Consider the following 18,440-nt stretch of genomic DNA (forward strand, 5'->3'; position numbering starts at 1 on the left):
CCAGGAGCCCCGCAGAAGTAGGTGGGCAAACTTAGCCGCTGTGCGGAAGGGCGATCAGACTGCAAAGTCAGGGCGCTGGCGGCCGGCCCTGGCCGGAGCGCTGGCACCTGGGCCGGGCGGGACACCTCGAAGTGCCTGCCAGACAGAGGCTTTTGCTCGGCCTGGTTGTTATTTGGGGTTACCCGCCTTTGCTAGGGCCAGCGAGGGTAGGGGCAGAGAATGGACTAGGGGAGAAAGGAACCGCACAGGAAACGGGACATCGGAGACACTTGAGAACTGGTTTCAGATCTTTAACGTTTCATGTACGTTCTGTTTTAAGGGCATGGTCAAGGTCTTTTCAGGCCGAAAACCGATGCTGTACAGCTTCCAGACGTCTCTGCCACGCCTGCCTGTCCCCGCCGTGAAGGACACCGTGAACCGGGTGGGTGTTGCTTCGGGCTTACGGTGACGCCCACTTGGACACGTTAGTCGTCTGTGGGGTTGAGGTTTATGGCTTCATGACGACTGTCAGTTAATGTGCCATCCCTTGGCCTTGTCAGCCCCCAGCAGTACCTTGAGGGCTGGTCTATCACGTCGTTTTCCCTAATGTATCAGCACATCTTAGGTGCTTTATTAAAAGGGATCATATTCGATAGTGAAACCACTTGGCAAATTCTTTGAACAGCTGTATCGAGATGGCATTCACCTCCCGTCCACGTTCACTCCCGGCGCCAGTTCGGTGGTTATGCCCGGTTCCTTTACTAATTGTTTCAAACTGTGGCTGATCCATACGTAACATAAAAATGACCACTTCAGCCATTTGAAAGGGAACAATTCTGTGGCATCACGTACATTCACAACATTGTACAAATCTGGACCTGGAGACCTGGCCTCAGCCTGGTGGTATGACAGTCCCCGTCCCCTGCCATTACTCGGCTCCTCCTTTCCACCCCGGTGTCGCGAGCGCTTAGTGCTCCCCCGCGTCATGGCACATTGTAGGTCATCGTAATGGAGGTGAGAACAGAGCTCTGGTCATGGGCCCAATAAGGGACACCCCTGAAAGTTCCTTGTTCACTAAACCGGGATCTTGTTCGGCCTGATGTCACTTCGGTGATTTCCCGGTGAGGCAGGATCGGGGCGCGCGTGTAGGCCTCTTGGTATGGAAAGGTTTCCTTGTTCAGTTATCAGTCACCCAGAACATCATGTAGTGTTGGAGCGAGCCGGCTGGGTGAGGACCAGCAAAAGCGCCCCGGGGACGGGGGAGGACGGTCACAGCTTTTCCATGCGCGTGTTCCCTAAGGAGGCTGTGTTTTCACGTGGCTTGTGTTTCTCCTGTTGACCCAGTATCTGGAATCGGTGAGGCCTCTGATGAAGGAAGCTGACTTTAAGCGGATGACGGCTCTCGCCGAAGATTTTGCTGTCAACCTCGGGCCACGCTTGCAGTGGTACCTGAAGCTAAAGTCCTGGTGGGCAACCAATTACGTAAGTGCGCACACTTGTCCGTCCCGCTGGAGCTCTGTGTGCGAGGCTGCTGGCCGGGTCCGGGACAGGGGATGTGTAGCCTTGGGGGGGGCAGGGGGGTCTCAGAGTCTAGGTCTTGAGGGGCAGCGGACGTGCAAGACAGGCGGTACCTGGGACCCAGACAAAACCAGAGGCGGGGCCAGGGGTGGGTCTGCATTGCCATTTGGGGTTAGTGTTGATCGTTAAGAAATGTCAGTAGTCAGACACTGATCGCTCTTTTCCATTTGGTCTTTTTTTTTTTGTCTGTAAAATGAAGCTGGCCTCCCTTCCAGCTACGTCATGCCTTAAAAAAATGCACTTTCCATGTCCCGTTTTCTTGCGCTAAGGGCACCCCCGCAGGGCCCCGGGCTGGCCTTGCTGAGCACGTGTGTTTGCACCCCCAGGTGAGCGACTGGTGGGAGGAATACATCTACCTGCGGAGCCGGGGGCCGCTGATGGTGAACAGCAACTACTACGCGATGGTGAGTCCTGTGGGCGTGGCGGCCGGGGCCCTGCGGCGGTCTGGGGGGGCTCTGCCTGGCACCTCCCATCCTGCTCCCTCTGCCCAGGACCCGCTTCCCACGCCGGAGAGCCAGGAGGCACCCTTTGGTATTTGTGAGGCAGCTCAAGGGCACGGAGCACCCGCCGGGGAGTTTGGGTGGCAGAACTGCCCCCGGGGCACGCAGGCATTCCTCCCAGCGAGCGTGTGCGCCCCAGCCTGCTTTCCTAACAGCGCCGTCACCGTGGCGTGAAGGGCTCAGGGGCGGTGAGCTGGCCGGCGTTTGCCCACCGGCCCGCACGCCGAGCCTCGTCCTGCTCCCTGAGACGCCCCGGAGTCACGCGTCATGGGTCACTTTCCCAGGTCCGGTCCGTTGAGACATTGGTGGTCTAGGGGGGCACGGGTCGTTATTTTGTTAGAAGCCCCTCCGTTTGGGGTTCAGGGCGTTGTTTAATAACTGGCGAATCGAATTTTTTCTCTTTGCCCTTCTATTCTTTTTCCTTTTTTCAGATTTTATTTATTTGTTTTTAGAGAGAGGGGAAGGGAGGGAGAAAGAGAGGGAAACTTTGATGTGAGACAGAAACAGCGATTGGTTGCCTCTCACAAGGGCCTCTTACAGGGACTAAACCTGCAACCCAGGCAAGTGCCCAGACGGGGAATCGAACCGGAGACTTTTCGTGTTTGCAGAGTGGCATCCAACCCACTGAGCTACACCAGTGAGGGCTTTTTGTTTTTTTAAATTGATTTGAGAGAGAGAAAAGCATCAGTTTGTTCTTCCACTTATATTTATACGTATAGTTGATTCTCGTATGTGCCCTGACCAAGGATTGAACCCACAACCTTGCTGTTATCAGGACAACGCTCTATCCAACGGAGCTACCCGGCCAGGGCCCCCTTCTGTTTCTTGCTTCCTTTTATTATTTTTCTCTGTTTCTCTTTGTGGTTTTTTTCTTTCCCTCCACTTCTCTCCTTGTTAAATTTTTCTCTTTTTCTTTTAACTTTCTGCCCCCCAAGAAACGCTCTGGGGCTGACGGTGCAGCCGCTGGCCTGGTGCCCGAGCTCGGGGCGGGAGCTAAGTGCGGCGGCCCTGTCCTTCCTGCGTGTCGCTGTCTTCCCGCACCGCGGGGACCCTGTCTCAGGGCAGGCAGACCCACGTCCCGCCGCCTTCTCTTCTGGGCGTGGAAAGTGACATTTAGAAATGCTGCAGGCGCCACAGTGCTTGATTCACGAGGTTACTGTGGCCTTCGGCGACTTGTCATGGGGAAAACTTCTGAGCTGTCTGCTGATTCCGGTTTCTGGTTTTATTGGTATGCATTGTATGAGGATATTCGGGGCAAAGTACTGTTATCTATTTCTATTTGAATTATGTGCATTTGACACTGAATTTTGAAGTATACTGTTACCTTTCCTAGCCCCCAAATTACTTGAACATAAACAAAATAAAATCTGCTCCCCAGCCGGGTTGCTCAGTTGGTTAGGGCGTCGTCCTGATAGCCAAGGCTGCGGGTTCGATCTCTGGTCAGGGCACCTGCAAGCACCCACCAAAGAGACGTCAGTAAGCGCAATGACAGATGGCATTTCCCTTTCTCTCGCACTCTCGAATCCCTAAAATAAAGTTGGCAAAGTGCAGGAGATGCAGTGACGCTCTGTCTTCCAGCAGAGCAGGGGCGGCCGATACGACCTCGTCGAAGAGCTCCGCCCTGAGCGCGGGCCAGCCCGTCTGTCCCCGCGAACTCTGTCCGCGCTGACGCCCACCCTCTGTTGCAGGATTTGCTGTACGTGGTGCCCACGCACATCCAGGCCGCGAGGGCGGGCAACGCCATCCACGCCATCCTGCTGTACAGACGCAAGCTGGACCGGGAGGAGCTCAAACCGGTGAGCTAGCAAACTGCTTTTTCAAAAAAGGTTCTTTCCAAAACAGCGTCGTTGCAGCATGAGTGATGCACCGCACAGTTAGCAAGTTCTGACGGAGACATGCCTGCCTGTTGCGCCGTCACAGTTAGGAGCATGAACACAGCTGTCCCCCCAAGTGCTCTCCTGGGGCGCCTCTGTGCCCGCTGCGGCCCCGTCCCCTGTCCCTCTCTGCGGCGCTCCCCACCCATCACCACCAGGTCACCATCTGCCACCTGCCCTCTTTCAATCTGGGCTTTTTTTTTTTTTGGTCTGGATACGTCTGATGCACTTCACTTCTGTGACTTGCCTCTTGAAGAAACTCTTGTTTACTTTTGAAGAAAAATAGCTTTGCTGGTGAGCCGCTCAAGATGAGCAGGCACTTCTTTTGTAAATAGCCCTGGGGTTGAGGGGTTGGCTTATCCGTGACCTGTTACAGTGTGTTATTTAGGGGGGACGGCATGGGAAGCTGCGCCCCGCTGAGGTCCAGCGAGTCCCCGGGGACGCCTGGTGTCCCAGGGAGCAGCCGGCTTTCTTTACGAAGTTAGGAGAAGATTCGGCCAGACCATGCCGTGGGCTCAGAACGCAAGTCCAGCGTTATGTGGTGGTGCTGAAATTTGCTCCTTTTTCTCACTGTGGCATTTTTTTGTGTGTGACACGCATTTCTATTACAGATTCTTCTTTTGGGATCCACAGTCCCGCTCTGCTCCGCTCAGTGGGAGCGAATGTTCAACACGTCCCGGATCCCAGGAGAGGAGACGGGTGAGTCGTCCGCCGTGGGCCCCGTCGCAAGTGTCCTGTGGTTCTCAGGACGAAACCTTCCTGCCCCCTCCTTGGTGAAACTTCTTGCCAGTATTTTATTCTTTTGGATTTGTTTCTTAATTTCTCTTTCTGATAGTTTGTCATTAGTGTGTAGAAATGCAACTGATTTCTGTATCCTGCCACTTTGTACTGGATTTGTTTATTATTTCTGACAGTTTTGGGGTAGAGTCTTTAGGGTTTTCTGTAAGTGATATCATGTCACCTGTAAACAGTGACGGGTCTCTTTCTTCCTTTCCAATTTGGGCGCCTTTGCCTTTTTCTGGCCTAATTGCTCTGGCTAGGACTTCTAGTACCATGTCGAACAGCTGTGGCAAGGATGTACCAGAACATAGTAAAGTCCATGTGCGACAGGCCCACACGGATCCTCAACAGCGAACAGCTGAGAGCTTTTCCTCTTAAGACAGGAACAAGATGCTGTTGCTTAATCCTGCACACGGTCTGGGGACGCGACCCCTGGGTCCGTGTCACAGAGGAGAGAATGGAGGCTGAGGGAGGGCTCAGTCACGGGCCCGGCCGATACGCCTCGTGCGTGGCCGGGCCTGGAAGCCAGAGCTCTGGGCTCTGCCCCGGGGCCTAGCCCTCTGCAGGCGGGCGCGGCCCAGAATCCGGCCCTTCTCACCGCCTCTAACCCGTGCCGCGGGCTGTGTGTCCCCCCAGACACCATCCAGCACATGAGGGACAGCAAGCACATCGTTGTGTTCCACAAGGGCCGCTACTTCAAGGTCGGGCTGTACCACGACGGCCGGCTGCTGCGGCCCCGGGAGCTCGAGCAGCAGATGCAGAGGATTCTGGACGACCCGTCGGAGCCGCAGGCCGGGGAGGCGAAGCTGGCGGCCCTCACCGCGGGGGAGAGGTGCGTGGCGGCTCTGCAGGACAGGCATGTGCGGCTGCGGGGGCCTCTCGGGGCTCCGTTCCGCCCCAGGGGCCCATCTGGCGGGAGGCGTGTGTCCGCAGCCTGGGGAGGGGGGGCATTGCGCCAGCTCGGGCCCTCGTGGGTTTGGCTTTGTCCCGAGGGAGCAGGTCCCGCCCCCATGCTCGGGCACCTTGGCTGCCTGTGTGTGTGCCCAGGGCGCGGGGCACCCGGTGGAGAAGGAAGGCGTGAGGCCCTTTCATGGGCTGCCTCACGGTCGGCCACAGACGGCGCTGAAACCAAGGCCCGTGTTAGGGTCCCTGTCCTGCCTCGTCTGCGGTCGCTCGGAGGCCTCTGTTGGCCTGAGATGTGGCTGACGCGGGGGCTCGGACAGGGGCTCGGCCTCGGCTCCGCGCCGCAGGGGGCTGGGCCGCTTGTTCTGGGTGGGGCGGGGGGGACGGGCCACTGTCCTGCGCGTCGGAGGGGAGGACCAGCACCCTGGGCCCCAATGCCTGGACGCCGTGGGCAGCCCCCTCGGTGGGACAAGCCACGCCGCCTTCAGAATTTGCCGACTGCCGCTGGGGGCAGTGTCGTCCCTGTCAGCGCCCCTGAGGTGCAGCAGTGCGGCAGTGTAGACCAGGGAGCCCGTCCTGGGTGGGGGCCTGGCGCAGAGCCCGGCACAGGAGCGCGTGCGTCCTGGCTGTGACTTCGTGAGGACGACCCCAAAACGCGTGCTTTTCCTCGGCCTCCTAAACACCTGAGACAAGTGTGAAAAATGGTGTCTTTTCCAATGTCACGTGCAAGGAGGTGTCCCCACACCGCCGCCAGTTTAGCCGTGTGCACCCCTCCCCGCAGAGTCCCATGGGCCCGGTGCCGCCAGGCCTACTTCGCGCGTGGGAAGAACAAGCAGTCCCTGGACGCGGTGGAGAAGGCGGCGTTCTTCGTGACGCTGGACGACGCGGAGCAGGGGTACAGGAAGGAGGACGCAGAGACGTCCATGGACAGCTACGCCAAGTCTCTGCTGCACGGCAGGTGTTTCGACAGGTACTGTCCTCGCCGTGCGGAAGGCAGCGGTCTGCCCGCGGGCCTGGAAGGGACGTCAGTGTGGCCGACCGGCCTCCGGTGTCCGTGCCGTTGGGGCTGAGGCTCGCTGAGAATCACAGCTGTTCATTTCCTTCTTTCCACCCAGACTGCCCATCTGGCCCTCGCTCTCTGTTAGACACACACACACACAGACACACACACACACACGGCCTCCAGGCTGACCACATCTGCTAGGGGGTGCCCCAGGGGGAGAACGTGGCGGGCGGCCTGGCCTGGGTGTCGGCTCTGGTCCTCTGACAACTACGAGGCCGTCATGCATCCTGGAGCCGCCGTTCCTTATCTGTAAAGAGGGGCCTCACCTGCCCGGCAGGTGGGGGTGCAGGCACATGCAGCCTCCCTTCCCTCCGCAGGTGCTTTATACGCTGTAATAACACGTCCCGCTGTCCCTCAGGGCCCCAGGACGCGCGTCCCGCTGTCCCGTCCCGCTGTCCCTCGGGGCCCCAGGACGCGCGTGCTTGCCTTGTGTCTGGAGTCCTGCTTCTGTTCTCCCTCCAGAGGTGCCTTCACCCCTGGGAGCTGTTGCTGGTACAAAGTCAATAGCTCCTCCAGAATGAAACAAAGTTACAGTTTTTGTTTCTTTTTTGTCTCTTTAAACATTTAAGTTCCGTCAACATTTGTGTTTCCCGCAGGTGGTTTGACAAGTCGTTCACGTTCATCGTCTTCAAGAACGGGAAGATGGGCCTGAACGCCGAGCACTCCTGGGCCGACGCGCCCATTGTGGGGCACCTCTGGGAGGTGAGTGTCCGCGGGGTGCATGGGACTCCGGGCCGCCGCTGGGGATCCGAACCCCAGAGCGGACTTCATCCCGTGGTATTTGTCTGACTCTGTGGTGAGCGTTTCAGAGGTATCGGTGCAGCACCTGAAGTTAAAGCGCTGCCCAGCCCCAGCTGGTGTGGCTCAGTGGACTGAGCGCCGGCCTGCGAACCAAAGGGTAGCTGGTTTGATTCCCAGTCAGGGCACGTGCCTGGGTTGTGGGCCAGGTCCCCAGTTGGGGGTGCATGAGAGGCAACCACACATGGATATTTCTCTCCCTCTCTTTCTCCCTCCCTTCCCCTCTCTAAAACAAAAACAAAAACGAAGCTGCCCAGAGGCTTCGTGGCCTCATTTCCCACACGCCAGGTTCCTCACCTAGAAACACGCAGGGCCGCCTCCTGACAGAGCGCGATGGCGCAGCGGCGGTGGCGTCGGGCAGAACCGAGGCTCGGGTCCTTCTGAAAGCGTTTCCCTGACCTGCCAAGTTTTAGGCCAGATAGAAACAGGCATTTGAAAATCTCAGTCTATCAAAACGCAGCATGCCTTTGCCGTTATTTAATTCTTAAAATTACCAGTTAAAGGCCACCAAATCCAGCTTTGGAAAATAAACAATGTGGATTGATCCTGGCACCTTCTTTAACTTTTTTTTTTTTTTAAACATTCAATTTTATAGAAAGGGGACGGGAGGTAGAAAGAGAGGGAGAGAGACACCGATCGGTTGCCTCCCACGTGCGCCCCAGCGGGGGACCTGCCCTGCAGCCCAGGCCTGTGCCCCAGCCGGGAATCGACCTGCAGACCTTTCGCTTTGCAGGCTGACACCCAGCCCACGGAGCCACGCCGGTCAGGGTGACCTTCTTAAACTTCTAAGACCTTGTTTCTCTCTGGTCTGTTTGAACTGTTTCACATTTGGCTTGAAAATGGACTGAAGATCTTGTTTTCTTACCATGCCTGTCAGGTCTGTTTAAAGGGATTGCTAAACTCTGGGATCCTCAGCAGCGAACTTGACCCAAAATTCTGTTTGTTTGGTTTGATGAGACCTGAGATGTCTGTCTGTTAAAGCAGCAGGCCCCTTGCAGAGGCCCACAGAACACGTAGGACTGTTTACAGCCTTTGTATTTTATTGTTGTATTTTGCTTTGTATTTTGCTCCAATAAAGGGAGTGGACTGGAATGACCCAGAAGTCGCTGCATGGGGGGGGGGGGGGGCACATCCAGATCTGTGACCACACGCCGGTCCCCCCACTGTCCATCCCAGGGCGCGGAGCCCGGGTTGTGCACCCGAATTAAATCGTGTAGACATCTTAATGCATTTACCGCCTTCTTTCTTCTTTAAATTTCTATGAAGTCTTTGACTCTGGGCATTTTTTTTATGAGACAGTATCTGTCCCTAGAGTGACTCAGGGAGTGGAGCATGTCTGGCTTTCTCCCCCAGGGCCTTTGCACGTGCTCTGCCACCCACCCCTCAGCTTGACCCCGCTGCTCAGTGTCCTAGGCCCCCAGCCCTCTCCCAGGACTAGGCTGGGAGCCCCTGCCATGCCTTCCTTGACTTCTCTCGACTGTCTTAACCTCTGGTTAGGTCTTGGCAGAATGTGCCCTGCCTTTCCTTCAGCCTAGGGAGGTTTTCTGTGTGGGAAGAAGGATAAAGAAGAAGAGCTGGCGTGCTCGGTCTGTGAGGCAGCGGCATGGCCCCGAGACAAACGTACACTAAGGCGGCCGGGGTGGATGGGTCCCGCACCACGGCCGGGCTTGGCCGCTGCCATCAGCGGCTCAGAGTGCCTTTCCGGGGGAAATCCAGCAAAGGTCAAGCCATCGGCCCCTCTGGCCAGACCAGAGGACCCTTAGACCTCGGGGCGGAACCCAGTTCTCCAGGTAAGATAGGTGCAGGATGTGGCCCAGGACCAGGGTGACCCGTTAGAGGTGGTGATGTTTAACCGTTGCGGCCCCACCGATGGAATGACCACTGGCTCCAGGGACCAGGCGGGAGCCCAGAGTCTCCCACGTGAGTGGGAGCTGACCCTGTCCCTTGTGGAGGTCCGTGCCTGATTAGAGTGGGCCTGAGTGGCGACGTGGGACAGCAGCAATCCACCTCGTCCGAGTTGGGCCCTGGTTGCTCTCGTTGGGTTTCTGGTGTTTAAATGGGCCCGACTCTGGGCTCTGATGCCAAGCAGCGCCTCCCTCATGGCGCAGTCTGTGTGGCCCACAACCGCACGCGTATGTGGGCCCCCCCCACCCCGTCCCGGGGCCCTCGCTCCCCCCACCATCGGACACTGTCACCATCGGACCTCGGTGGACTTTCTGCCTCCCTCACTGGAGTGGAAACTCTGAGCTCAGGGATTCCATGTAAAAAATAAATGTTTGTAATTTTTTGTTGAGAGAGAATTCACAGACCATAAAATTTGCCGTCTGAAAGTGTACAGCTCAGCGGGTGTTGTATACCCACAAGGTGGCTGTGAGCCATCAGCACGAATTGCAGGGCAGTTCGTCAGCCCCCTGAACAGCTCCTCATCCGCCCTCGCCCCGGCCCTTGGCCACTGAGTCTCCTTCCTGCCTCTGGATCTGCCGGCTCTGCCCATTTCATAGACACGGAATCATACAGTATGTGGCCTCTTGTGTCTGCTTCTCCACTTAGCGCGTTTACAAGGTTAGTCCGTGCTGTGGCGTGTGTTGCTGCTCCGCCCCTTTTCAGGGCTGAATAGTATTCCTCTGTGTAGATGGACCACACTTTATGTATCCGCTCACCCCTTGATGGGCGTTTGGGTTAGTTTCACTTTCACTACTGTAAGCACTGCCGCTCTGCACATCTGTGCCCAGGTTTTGCGTGAACATACGTGTTGATTAGTCTTGAGTGTAATAAACCCGGGGTTGGCATTGCTGGCTTACAGACCGTGTTTCCCTTGCTGACGAAGGGCAGAAATTCTTGCCAGTGGTTCAGCATTCTCTCCCTGGTGCTCAGAAGAGCTGCTGCCCATAGTAGGTGCTCGGTAAACACCGTGGAGTAAGTCGTGAAAGGAGAGTGTCCACAGCTGCCCCTGCGTCCTGGCCACGGAGGAGGGTCAGCTCGGACGGGTCGCTTCCCCTTCTCCCTGAAGCTGAGTTTTCTCCTTTATGCAACAGACCTCACCGTCTAGACGTAAATAGTCAGCGGGTGGCTCCCAGAGAGCACGCGCCCGCAGCCGGGGCCAGAAGTGGCGCCGAGCGGCCTCTGTGAGCAGTGGCGTCCGAGGCTCTCGGCTGAGGCCTGGCTCGGCAGTCCCGTCCTGCAGCGGCTGGGCCTCCCCGGTCTCTCTTCTCAGCTCGCAGACGGAGAGGGGGACGAGCGCAGCTGCGCAGGTCCCACCGTGGCCATGCAGGGGACTCGGCGCTCCGCGTGCTGGGAGCGCGCGCCCCTGGGAGCGGCGCCGAGGTCTTCCCCAAGCTCCATACAGAGCAGGATTTCTCTCCTTCCAGAGGACATGCATTGTAGGTGACACCGTTAACTGGAATGTCGTCTCTGACGTTCTACTCTGTCTTCCCCCCGACAGTACGTCATGGCCACGGACAGCTTCCAGCTGGGCTATTTGGAGGACGGACATTGTAAAGGGGACACCAACCCGAACGTCCCGCACCCCACCCGGTTGCAGTGGGACATCCCGGAGGAGGTAGGCCTGGCTCGTCACACAGGCAGGGATCCCCGAGGGTTGGACTGGTTTCCAGCGGTTCTTCCTGCGTGTTCACAGCTCAGGTGAAGACCGTGGAGACGGACATTTGTCCAACTCGGGGGTTTTTGCTGGGGCTGTGGAGCGACCACAGCTCTTGTTGCCTTGGAAACCCCGGGAAATATTTCTTCTTCCCTAGGAAGCTTTTAGCAAAGATTGTCAGGGAGGTTTCCAGCTCAGACTGAGCTCCACGTTGCAGTGAAACAGTGAAAAGCAAAGTCACTTCCTTTAGAGCTGAAATATTCTTAAGTCACAAGTGTGTAATTTTTGTTTCTCCTAAAGATTCTCAGATGTATACCGTTCTGTACAAGCCCTTTTGGGAAGGAATTTCAGGGTTCAGAACACCCAATCCCAGCCCCTCTAATCCACGCAGGGGTTTCTGGGGCCCTGGAAGTCATTCTCGACGTTGAAAATAACAGGCCCGGTGCCCCAGTCTCAGCCAGTTGGGTCTTTCCACCCTGCGTGCCCTTTTCTGCCTCTTCTGGCTTTTTCTGGGTACTGACCTGTATTTAGGGTTCCTCCACGTTATTGCTTTCTTCTTTTTCTTTTTTCTTAAGTTGATTGGAGGGACAGAGAGATAAAAGAGAAACACCGATTTGTAGGTCCATTTATTTATGCATTTAATGGTGGATTCTTGTAGGTGCCCTGTTGGGGCATCGGACCTGCCACCTTGATGTATCGGGACAAAGCTCTGACCCACTGAGCTACCCGGCCGGGGCTCCACCACATAATTTCACGGTGTGGAAGCTTGTGTCCATAGTATGGATGGACCCCCGTCCATTTATTTTTTAAAATTGGTTCCCCAATTGCCGCTGTATAATAACGGATTTTATAAAACAAACCTGTGGCTGTTGGGAACGCCCTGGCGGTCCCACTGGGAGCCAGGAAGCCCCCGCGTTCTGCCTGTATGGGGGCCCCCGCTGCTCCCCGAGGTGGGGCGGGTGCTGGGTTGCTCACCCCCGGTGGCCCCCGGATGACCTTTCTGGACAGAACCAAAGAGAACGTGTGCCGTTTGTGCAGTGCTTCTAAGCTGCCCCGCAAACGGGTGTGGGTCCTCCCTGTGGACGTGTGTGTCCTTCCCTCCGTCAGGAAAGCCTGTTTCTCTTTTCCTCCAGTGCCAGGAGGTGATAGAGACATCCCTGGCCAGCGCGAACCTGCTGGCCAACGACGTGGATTTCCACTCGTTCCCCTTTGACGCCTTCGGGAAGGGGCTGATCAAGAAGTGCCGCACGAGCCCGGACGCCTTTGTGCAGCTGGCCCTGCAGCTGGCGCATTACAAGGTGCGCGCCTCCGGCAGCGGGTTGGTCGGGAGCTGGGGCCCCTGCACGCAGGCCCGGCGGCGGGGGCGGGGCGGCGGGGACCCATCCCGGGGGCCGCACCGCGCACACACCGGGCCGGGCCTGTCAGCACAGCCCCGTGGGGCCCTGGCCATGTCCTGTGTCCTCTGGGGCAGGGAGCACCCGGGCTGGGAGCAGAGTGAGACCTCACTGCTCCATGACGGGGAGACTTAAACCTTGACATCAGCGCCAGCTCCTAGGGTGTCATCGGGCAGGAATGCTTAGGGCGGGTCCCTTGACGTCTCCGACCCTTGACATGAACTGCATTTACGCGTCATTGTCAAGGCCAAGAACTGAAAAACAACGCCGGCAAACAGACCGCCAGTGCCGGAAAAGTATTGTCACCAGCAGCAGCCTGTACCGGCGGCGGGAGGGCGGGGTGGTGATGGGTTGATCCAGTCATCGTGACAGATTCTAAAACGTGACATCCGTTCCCGGCAACTTCTAGTCACAGGGCCTGTTTCCTGCACGTGACAGCTGCCGTGTGTGTCAGGAGCCAGCACAGGGCGTTAGAGGGGAGGCAGCCCCGTGGGAACAGGGTCAGGCTGCCGCCAGCAGCTCCATGGCTCTCGGAGGGCTTCCTGCAAGCGCGGCGCGGCCCGGTAGGCGGGCAGGAGGAGGATCCGCACGTCCGCTCCGTGGGGAAGCTCTCGCGCCCCAGAAGCGCGCTCAGCAGGGAGGCCCGGGGCGCCATTACAGAGGTGCCCGCCCGCCACAGGAGAGAGGCCGCGATTTGGGTAGGAAGACCCCGTACCCTGGAGACAGAAGAGTCTTCCCAGGTCACACGTTCGATGTGGACACCAGGGTCCAAGACAAATTTAGGAAAAGAGCATCGATTGCTGGCTCTTCGGGGTTATCTGGGAGAGCGGACATGTGAGAGGAGCCAGTAACATGCTGAACGACGGGAGTAATAAGGTGGGAACGGGGCGGGCCTTCCAAGCCCAGAGCACAGAGGCCAGGACAGGGCAGTAACTAACGCGGTTTGGCTCGGCCGTGGCAACCCAGGGACACAGGGAGCAGTGGAGGAGACAGGGGTAACCTTGGGGGCAGGGGCCTTGGTCAGTAAACAGGGCAGAATAGTTGGCTCGGTGGTTCCCTCTGGAGGCCGGGGAGAAAACAGCCGAATAGGAAAACGGAGTCGGAGCAGAAATTGGTGCTTATTTCACAAGAGAAGAGGAGTGACCAGTGGTCAGTGACACCCACGGAAAGCTGCAGCTCACTGAGGGCCCCGTGAGCGCCGCTCCCACCATTCTACCCGAGAGCGGGGACCCCAAGGGCCGGCTGCAGAGGCGTGTTCCTCTGTGCCCCTCTATGAGATGTGGGAGCGACCTGAAAGTGTGTCCGTGGGAAACTTGTTCAGTGACGGTCTTGTTGCGCCCGGGAAGGTCGCGCGGCTGATAAACCACGTCCGGGCTCTGTGAAAACACGGAGTCCTCAGGCGGGGCGTGCACACCAGTGGGTTAGTGCAGCACCTGCCCGCCCCGCCTGCAGCCTGGCCCTGGAGCTGAGGATGGTTTTATGTTTTTAGTCACGGGAAAAAACCCAAAGAAAAGAGTCTTTTGTGACACGTGAAAATCAAATGAGTTTCCGAGTTCCACAGAGAAGGTCGTGCAGGCCCCCAGCCCACAGAGTGGGACGGCTCCTGCCTGCCCGCCCCAGACGCCGGTCCTGCCTCGGGCTTTGGTTATTCGCAAAGCCTAGGAAGGGGAGGCGGTGCTAGGACGGTTGATCTGCATTTTCTCAACTTTCCTGTTCTCATGGGGTTTTTTTTCACAAGCCTTTATCACAGTAACTCTTTAGGTAATCAAGTAACTTAGTAAAAGTTAATGCTCACTTGTTTTAGGAACCCAAGCACATATACCTTACTCTCTGCCCTCCGGCTAGAATCATCAGGATTTCATTCTGTGCCCCTCCCCCACGTCAGTTTTTCACACATCGTCGGCAGCCGTCCATCTCGAGAGACGATGGTGTAGCTTCTTAAGAGTCTATCTGCACCACCGAGAATGGCTGTGCAGTCCGACTCGGGAGTGACACGATATCTGTCTCCTCCCGTGTTGAATTGACATCTTGCGATGACGCTGGAGTGTCCTCTCCAGTGAAGCTGAAGCTACAGAGCCTGGGCAGGGTGATATGGAGGGTCTGCTGTTGCCCATGCAGCAGACCCCCCTCTCTTCGCAGCTGAAAGGTCCAAGGGAAAGACGGAGTCTATACAGCTTGGCTTCAGGTGCGCCGCAGGAGTTGCCGGTGTTGACTACAACGTCAAACCGCCTTAGGGACTCCGGCTCCGGATTTTCTGTCGGGGTTTACTCCCCTAGCCCTTCCCCTGAAGAGGTATGCCGCAAGGCAGCGGAGGTTTTTTGGAGTCAGAGTTTTCCTTCTCTGATGTGCCCTGAGTTGTGAGTTTTTCACACAACACTCAGCCTATTAAAAAGAATCGATTTTAGTGATCCATTAAAACTGTAAATGAGATTCATACATCCCAAACTTATGTATTAATTTGTTTATTGACTTGAGAGAGAGGGAGAAAAACACCAATGATTGGTTCCCTCCTGTACACGTCCCACCGGGCATCGAACCCACAACCTTTGGTGCACGGGACGATGTTCCAACCAGCTGAGCCACACCGGCCAGGGCCATCCCAAATTTTTCGGTGCATGCTCAGTTGAGCCCCGGCTCTGTTAGGGGCAGGGCTCTCCGTGGAGCTGGGGCTCAGACTTGGCTCTGCCCAGCCTGGAGCTGCGGCGCCTCCCGTGGCATGGCATGGACCCAGGCGTCCTGCCTGGCCCCGGGGTCTGCTCCAGGCTGCTGAGCCTTCTTTGTGCCTGGACCTCCTGGGCAGTTTGGAAAAGCCTTGGGGGCCCCGCCCCAGAATAAGGTTTATAAAGCATACAGGGACATACACAGGGTGACAAAGGCTAAGCAGGTCATTAAAGTACAGGTATCAGAAAAGGCAACATAACTGGGAAGTGCAGTACATTCAGTTCTTCACACACTAAATTTCAAGGAGCCGGTCTAATAACTGGTGGGACTTTGAAGTAGTGATGGGCATAGGTGATACTTTGGCTCATGTGCGACAACCGTAATTTGATGTGAAAATAGCTGTGAGTTTCTATTCAGAGTCACAGGTGCTGCTCATAATTCCTGTGGCTTGTTGCCTGCGCTTCTAAAGGCAGCAAGTATTCCAGTGTGAGGTTAGTGGGAATTAAAATAGGTCCACACATCCCCGAGGTTAGTGACTACCGATTTGGTCCCCAGCCGCCCTCCCGGCCTTCTCTAATACACTGTGGGCCTCGTTCCCTTGGCGCTTGCCACACTGCCCTTTCCGCTGCTCTCGAATATGGATGCGAGGCTCCTGCCGACCGCGGGGCCTTGGCACTCGCTCTCTGCGCTACGCCTGCCTCATTTCCGGTCAGTGCACCTGTCCCTCACTACGTGACACCGTGTCCTTCTCTGCTGCCAGGCTGTTTGCTCCTGGAGGGCAGGGACATGATCGGTTTTATTTGCCACTGTCTCCCCAGTGCCCCAGAGGAAGAGATGCCAGTGAATACGTATTTAATGATGGACTGAACGAAGACACTGGGCAGGGGCCATAATTTTAGTCTGTAGTGGTTTGCATCCTGTTCTTCAATCACTTTTATTTTTCCTGAGGAACCTGGGGGTGAGGACTGCCCCCGGCCCGCACAGCCAGCCCAGGGCCGCAGTCCCGCTGTGTGACAGGTCTGTGTTCTCACGCCTTGTGTGTTAGTGTCTTTGTAGACTAGATGTTGTCTCTCCGTCCTGCTCGCTGGACACCGGAGGTGCTTTGCCGCTGGCGGCTGGCCGTGGCAGGGTAACTGGGGCTGCAGGCGTCGGGGCTTGGCTCTGCGAGGGCGTCTGATCACACTCATATTCTGTGCTTTTGCCAAGAGGTTTTCGGATGGCCCTTCTCTCCAGTGTGGGGACTGCGCAGGATTGTGCTGACCGCTTCCACCATTCAAGGCTGACGTGGGCAAGTTGGCTTCAAATAAGTCATCGCATCCTAGGTCCCCAGTTAGCCTTTATTAAATGACTAACATACCAGATGTATACTCCCCCTTTCCGCCTCCCCACTGCTTCTTTCATAACGCGCCCCCAGAGGCTCCCGCACTGAGGGGCCGCAGGGAGCACTCTGGAAGGCATGTGTGATACTTAACCTGGGACCCTGCTTGCTGGGGGTGGGTGAGGAGTTAGAATCCTCTTGGACCCCATCCGGGGAATCGTAGTGACTGGCCTGTTGGGGACGAGTGCTGTGAGTCGGTGTTCTGTGCTGGGGACGCGCGGGAGCCTTCCGTGGGGACTGCCAGAGACTGGGGCGCGGGCACAGAGGCCAGCCGAGCCCACCACACACATCCGGCCCTCACTCGTGCCTGCCCCACCCTTCCACGGCATGGGCAGGACAGCGGGTGTGGGGGTGTCCCGGCAACCTAGCGCCTGCGGGGCCTCTCAGGGATCTGGACTGCAGACTGAGGACCTTCACCTTGGTGTTGGCGCCCTGTCAGGAATAACTGGGGTCCTGTCTGTGTCGGGAGCCCGCTCCTCCTCAAGCCCCGGTAGCCACGGGCACCCGCCCGGGCACAGTGCGGCAGTCTCTTCGTGCGGGGCTTGTGGTTGGATGTCACGTGCTCCTGGGACCCCCGTCTCTGTCCTCCATCACCTGCTGCTCCTCCCTGAGCCCTCGCTGGGCGGCCGCTGTTCTGCCTGCCGCCCCCACCCCCTCCCTAGTCCCAGGCCCCATCATGGCCTCCGCCCACCTTACCCTCCCGTCTCTTCTCCCCGGCCGAGGCCCCCGCCCCTCACCCCAGCCCTGTGGCCCCGGGCACAGCAAGCCACCCTGGTTCAGCCAGCTCTCGAGAAGCTGGGGCGGCCGGAGCGCACCCCAGGCTCCCTGCTCATCTCTCACTTGATTGACAAACAGTGATTTTGGCGGCCCCGGGCACCCACTCTCTGTACCCCTAAATGCCTGGTTCCTACGCCCTCTCAGGCTTCCAGCAGCTCCTCCCGTCCGTCCACTCAGCAGGCGACCCTGTCTTACTGAGAAAATGAGAGTTCCCGAGAACCCCCCCGTCTGCTCGCCGTCCCTCCCGTCCGGTGGGGGCTGCGCATGTCTCAGGCTCTGGCCGCCCACCCCCCTGCCGAGAGGCAGCGCTGCTGACCCGTCCCCTCTCTCGCAGCCCTGGTCTCCCTAGCGGGTATTCTGACCGTCATCCCGGTGTGGCAGGACGTCGCCTGCCCGTGCCTCCCGGCTCTGAGTAGGTGCAGCCTGTCGCATGCAGGCCCGCTTGTCATGGGCGCGTCCTCTAACCGTCTGCGCTGGGGAGGGGTGTGCGGCTCAGGAAGCGGTGTCCTGGCGGCGCCGCCTCTGGAGTGGAAACCCAGGTCCCCCAGAGGCGGACCCCCAGCCTTCGCAGAGCTAACAACACGTGCACCGGCCCGCAGCCTCGCCCCGTGTGAACCCTGACGGCAGCTAAGCCCAGATGCTGGCGGTGGAGCCCACGTTTCTCGCTGAGCTCCCCGACCCCTCCGCATGCCGCCGAGGTCCCTGCACGCCTGCGTGAAAACGCCTTCTCTTTCGCAGGACATGGGCAAGTTTTGCCTCACGTACGAGGCCTCCATGACCCGGCTCTTCCGCGAGGGGAGGACGGAGACCGTGCGGTCCTGCACCACGGAGTCCTGCAACTTCGTGCTCGCCATGGTGGACCCCTCCCAGACGGTAAGGAGAACGGCGCTCGTCCCGCTTGCCTGGGAGGCCCCCGGTTCAGTCCTGTGCCGCCGGTTTCTCTGTGCCTCCGTGCTCGGCCCCTCCGTCCCTCCACCCTTCCCCGGGAACAGGAAGTGTTAAAACGTAGCGGTCGGGACACACAGAGAGGTTGACGTTTGTGCCAGACCTCTGTCATTCTGTGATTTCTGCAAATCAGGTCACAGTCCCTGAGAGTCTATAAATTAGAACAGGACAGAGATGAGCAAGGCACTGGAGTTTGGTGCTTCAGGCCAGTG

The 18,440-nt window shown here is 57.9% G+C and overlaps 1 protein-coding gene across 2 annotated transcripts in view; it reads left to right on the top strand.

The window, feature by feature from the left end:
- CPT1A (carnitine palmitoyltransferase 1A) overlaps window positions 1-18,440 on the top strand; it is a 49,901-nt gene that overhangs the window by 24,630 nt on the left and 6,831 nt on the right. For both annotated transcript variants that reach the window (XM_090257420.1, XM_090257409.1), the window contains exons 5-15: window positions 320-421; window positions 1,324-1,461; window positions 1,884-1,961; window positions 3,746-3,853; window positions 4,543-4,630; window positions 5,348-5,543; window positions 6,396-6,584; window positions 7,274-7,379; window positions 10,918-11,034; window positions 12,207-12,371; window positions 18,022-18,156. In XM_090257420.1, coding sequence (XP_090113546.1) covers window positions 320-421; window positions 1,324-1,461; window positions 1,884-1,961; window positions 3,746-3,853; window positions 4,543-4,630; window positions 5,348-5,543; window positions 6,396-6,584; window positions 7,274-7,379; window positions 10,918-11,034; window positions 12,207-12,371; window positions 18,022-18,156 — 1,422 coding nt within the window. The remainder of the gene's footprint in view (window positions 1-319; window positions 422-1,323; window positions 1,462-1,883; window positions 1,962-3,745; window positions 3,854-4,542; window positions 4,631-5,347; window positions 5,544-6,395; window positions 6,585-7,273; window positions 7,380-10,917; window positions 11,035-12,206; window positions 12,372-18,021; window positions 18,157-18,440) is intronic.

This window comes from Furipterus horrens, unplaced genomic scaffold (assembly GCF_987537825.1).
Source record: "Furipterus horrens unplaced genomic scaffold, mFurHor1.1.pri manual_scaffold_2, whole genome shotgun sequence".
NCBI lineage: Eukaryota > Metazoa > Chordata > Mammalia > Chiroptera > Furipteridae > Furipterus > Furipterus horrens.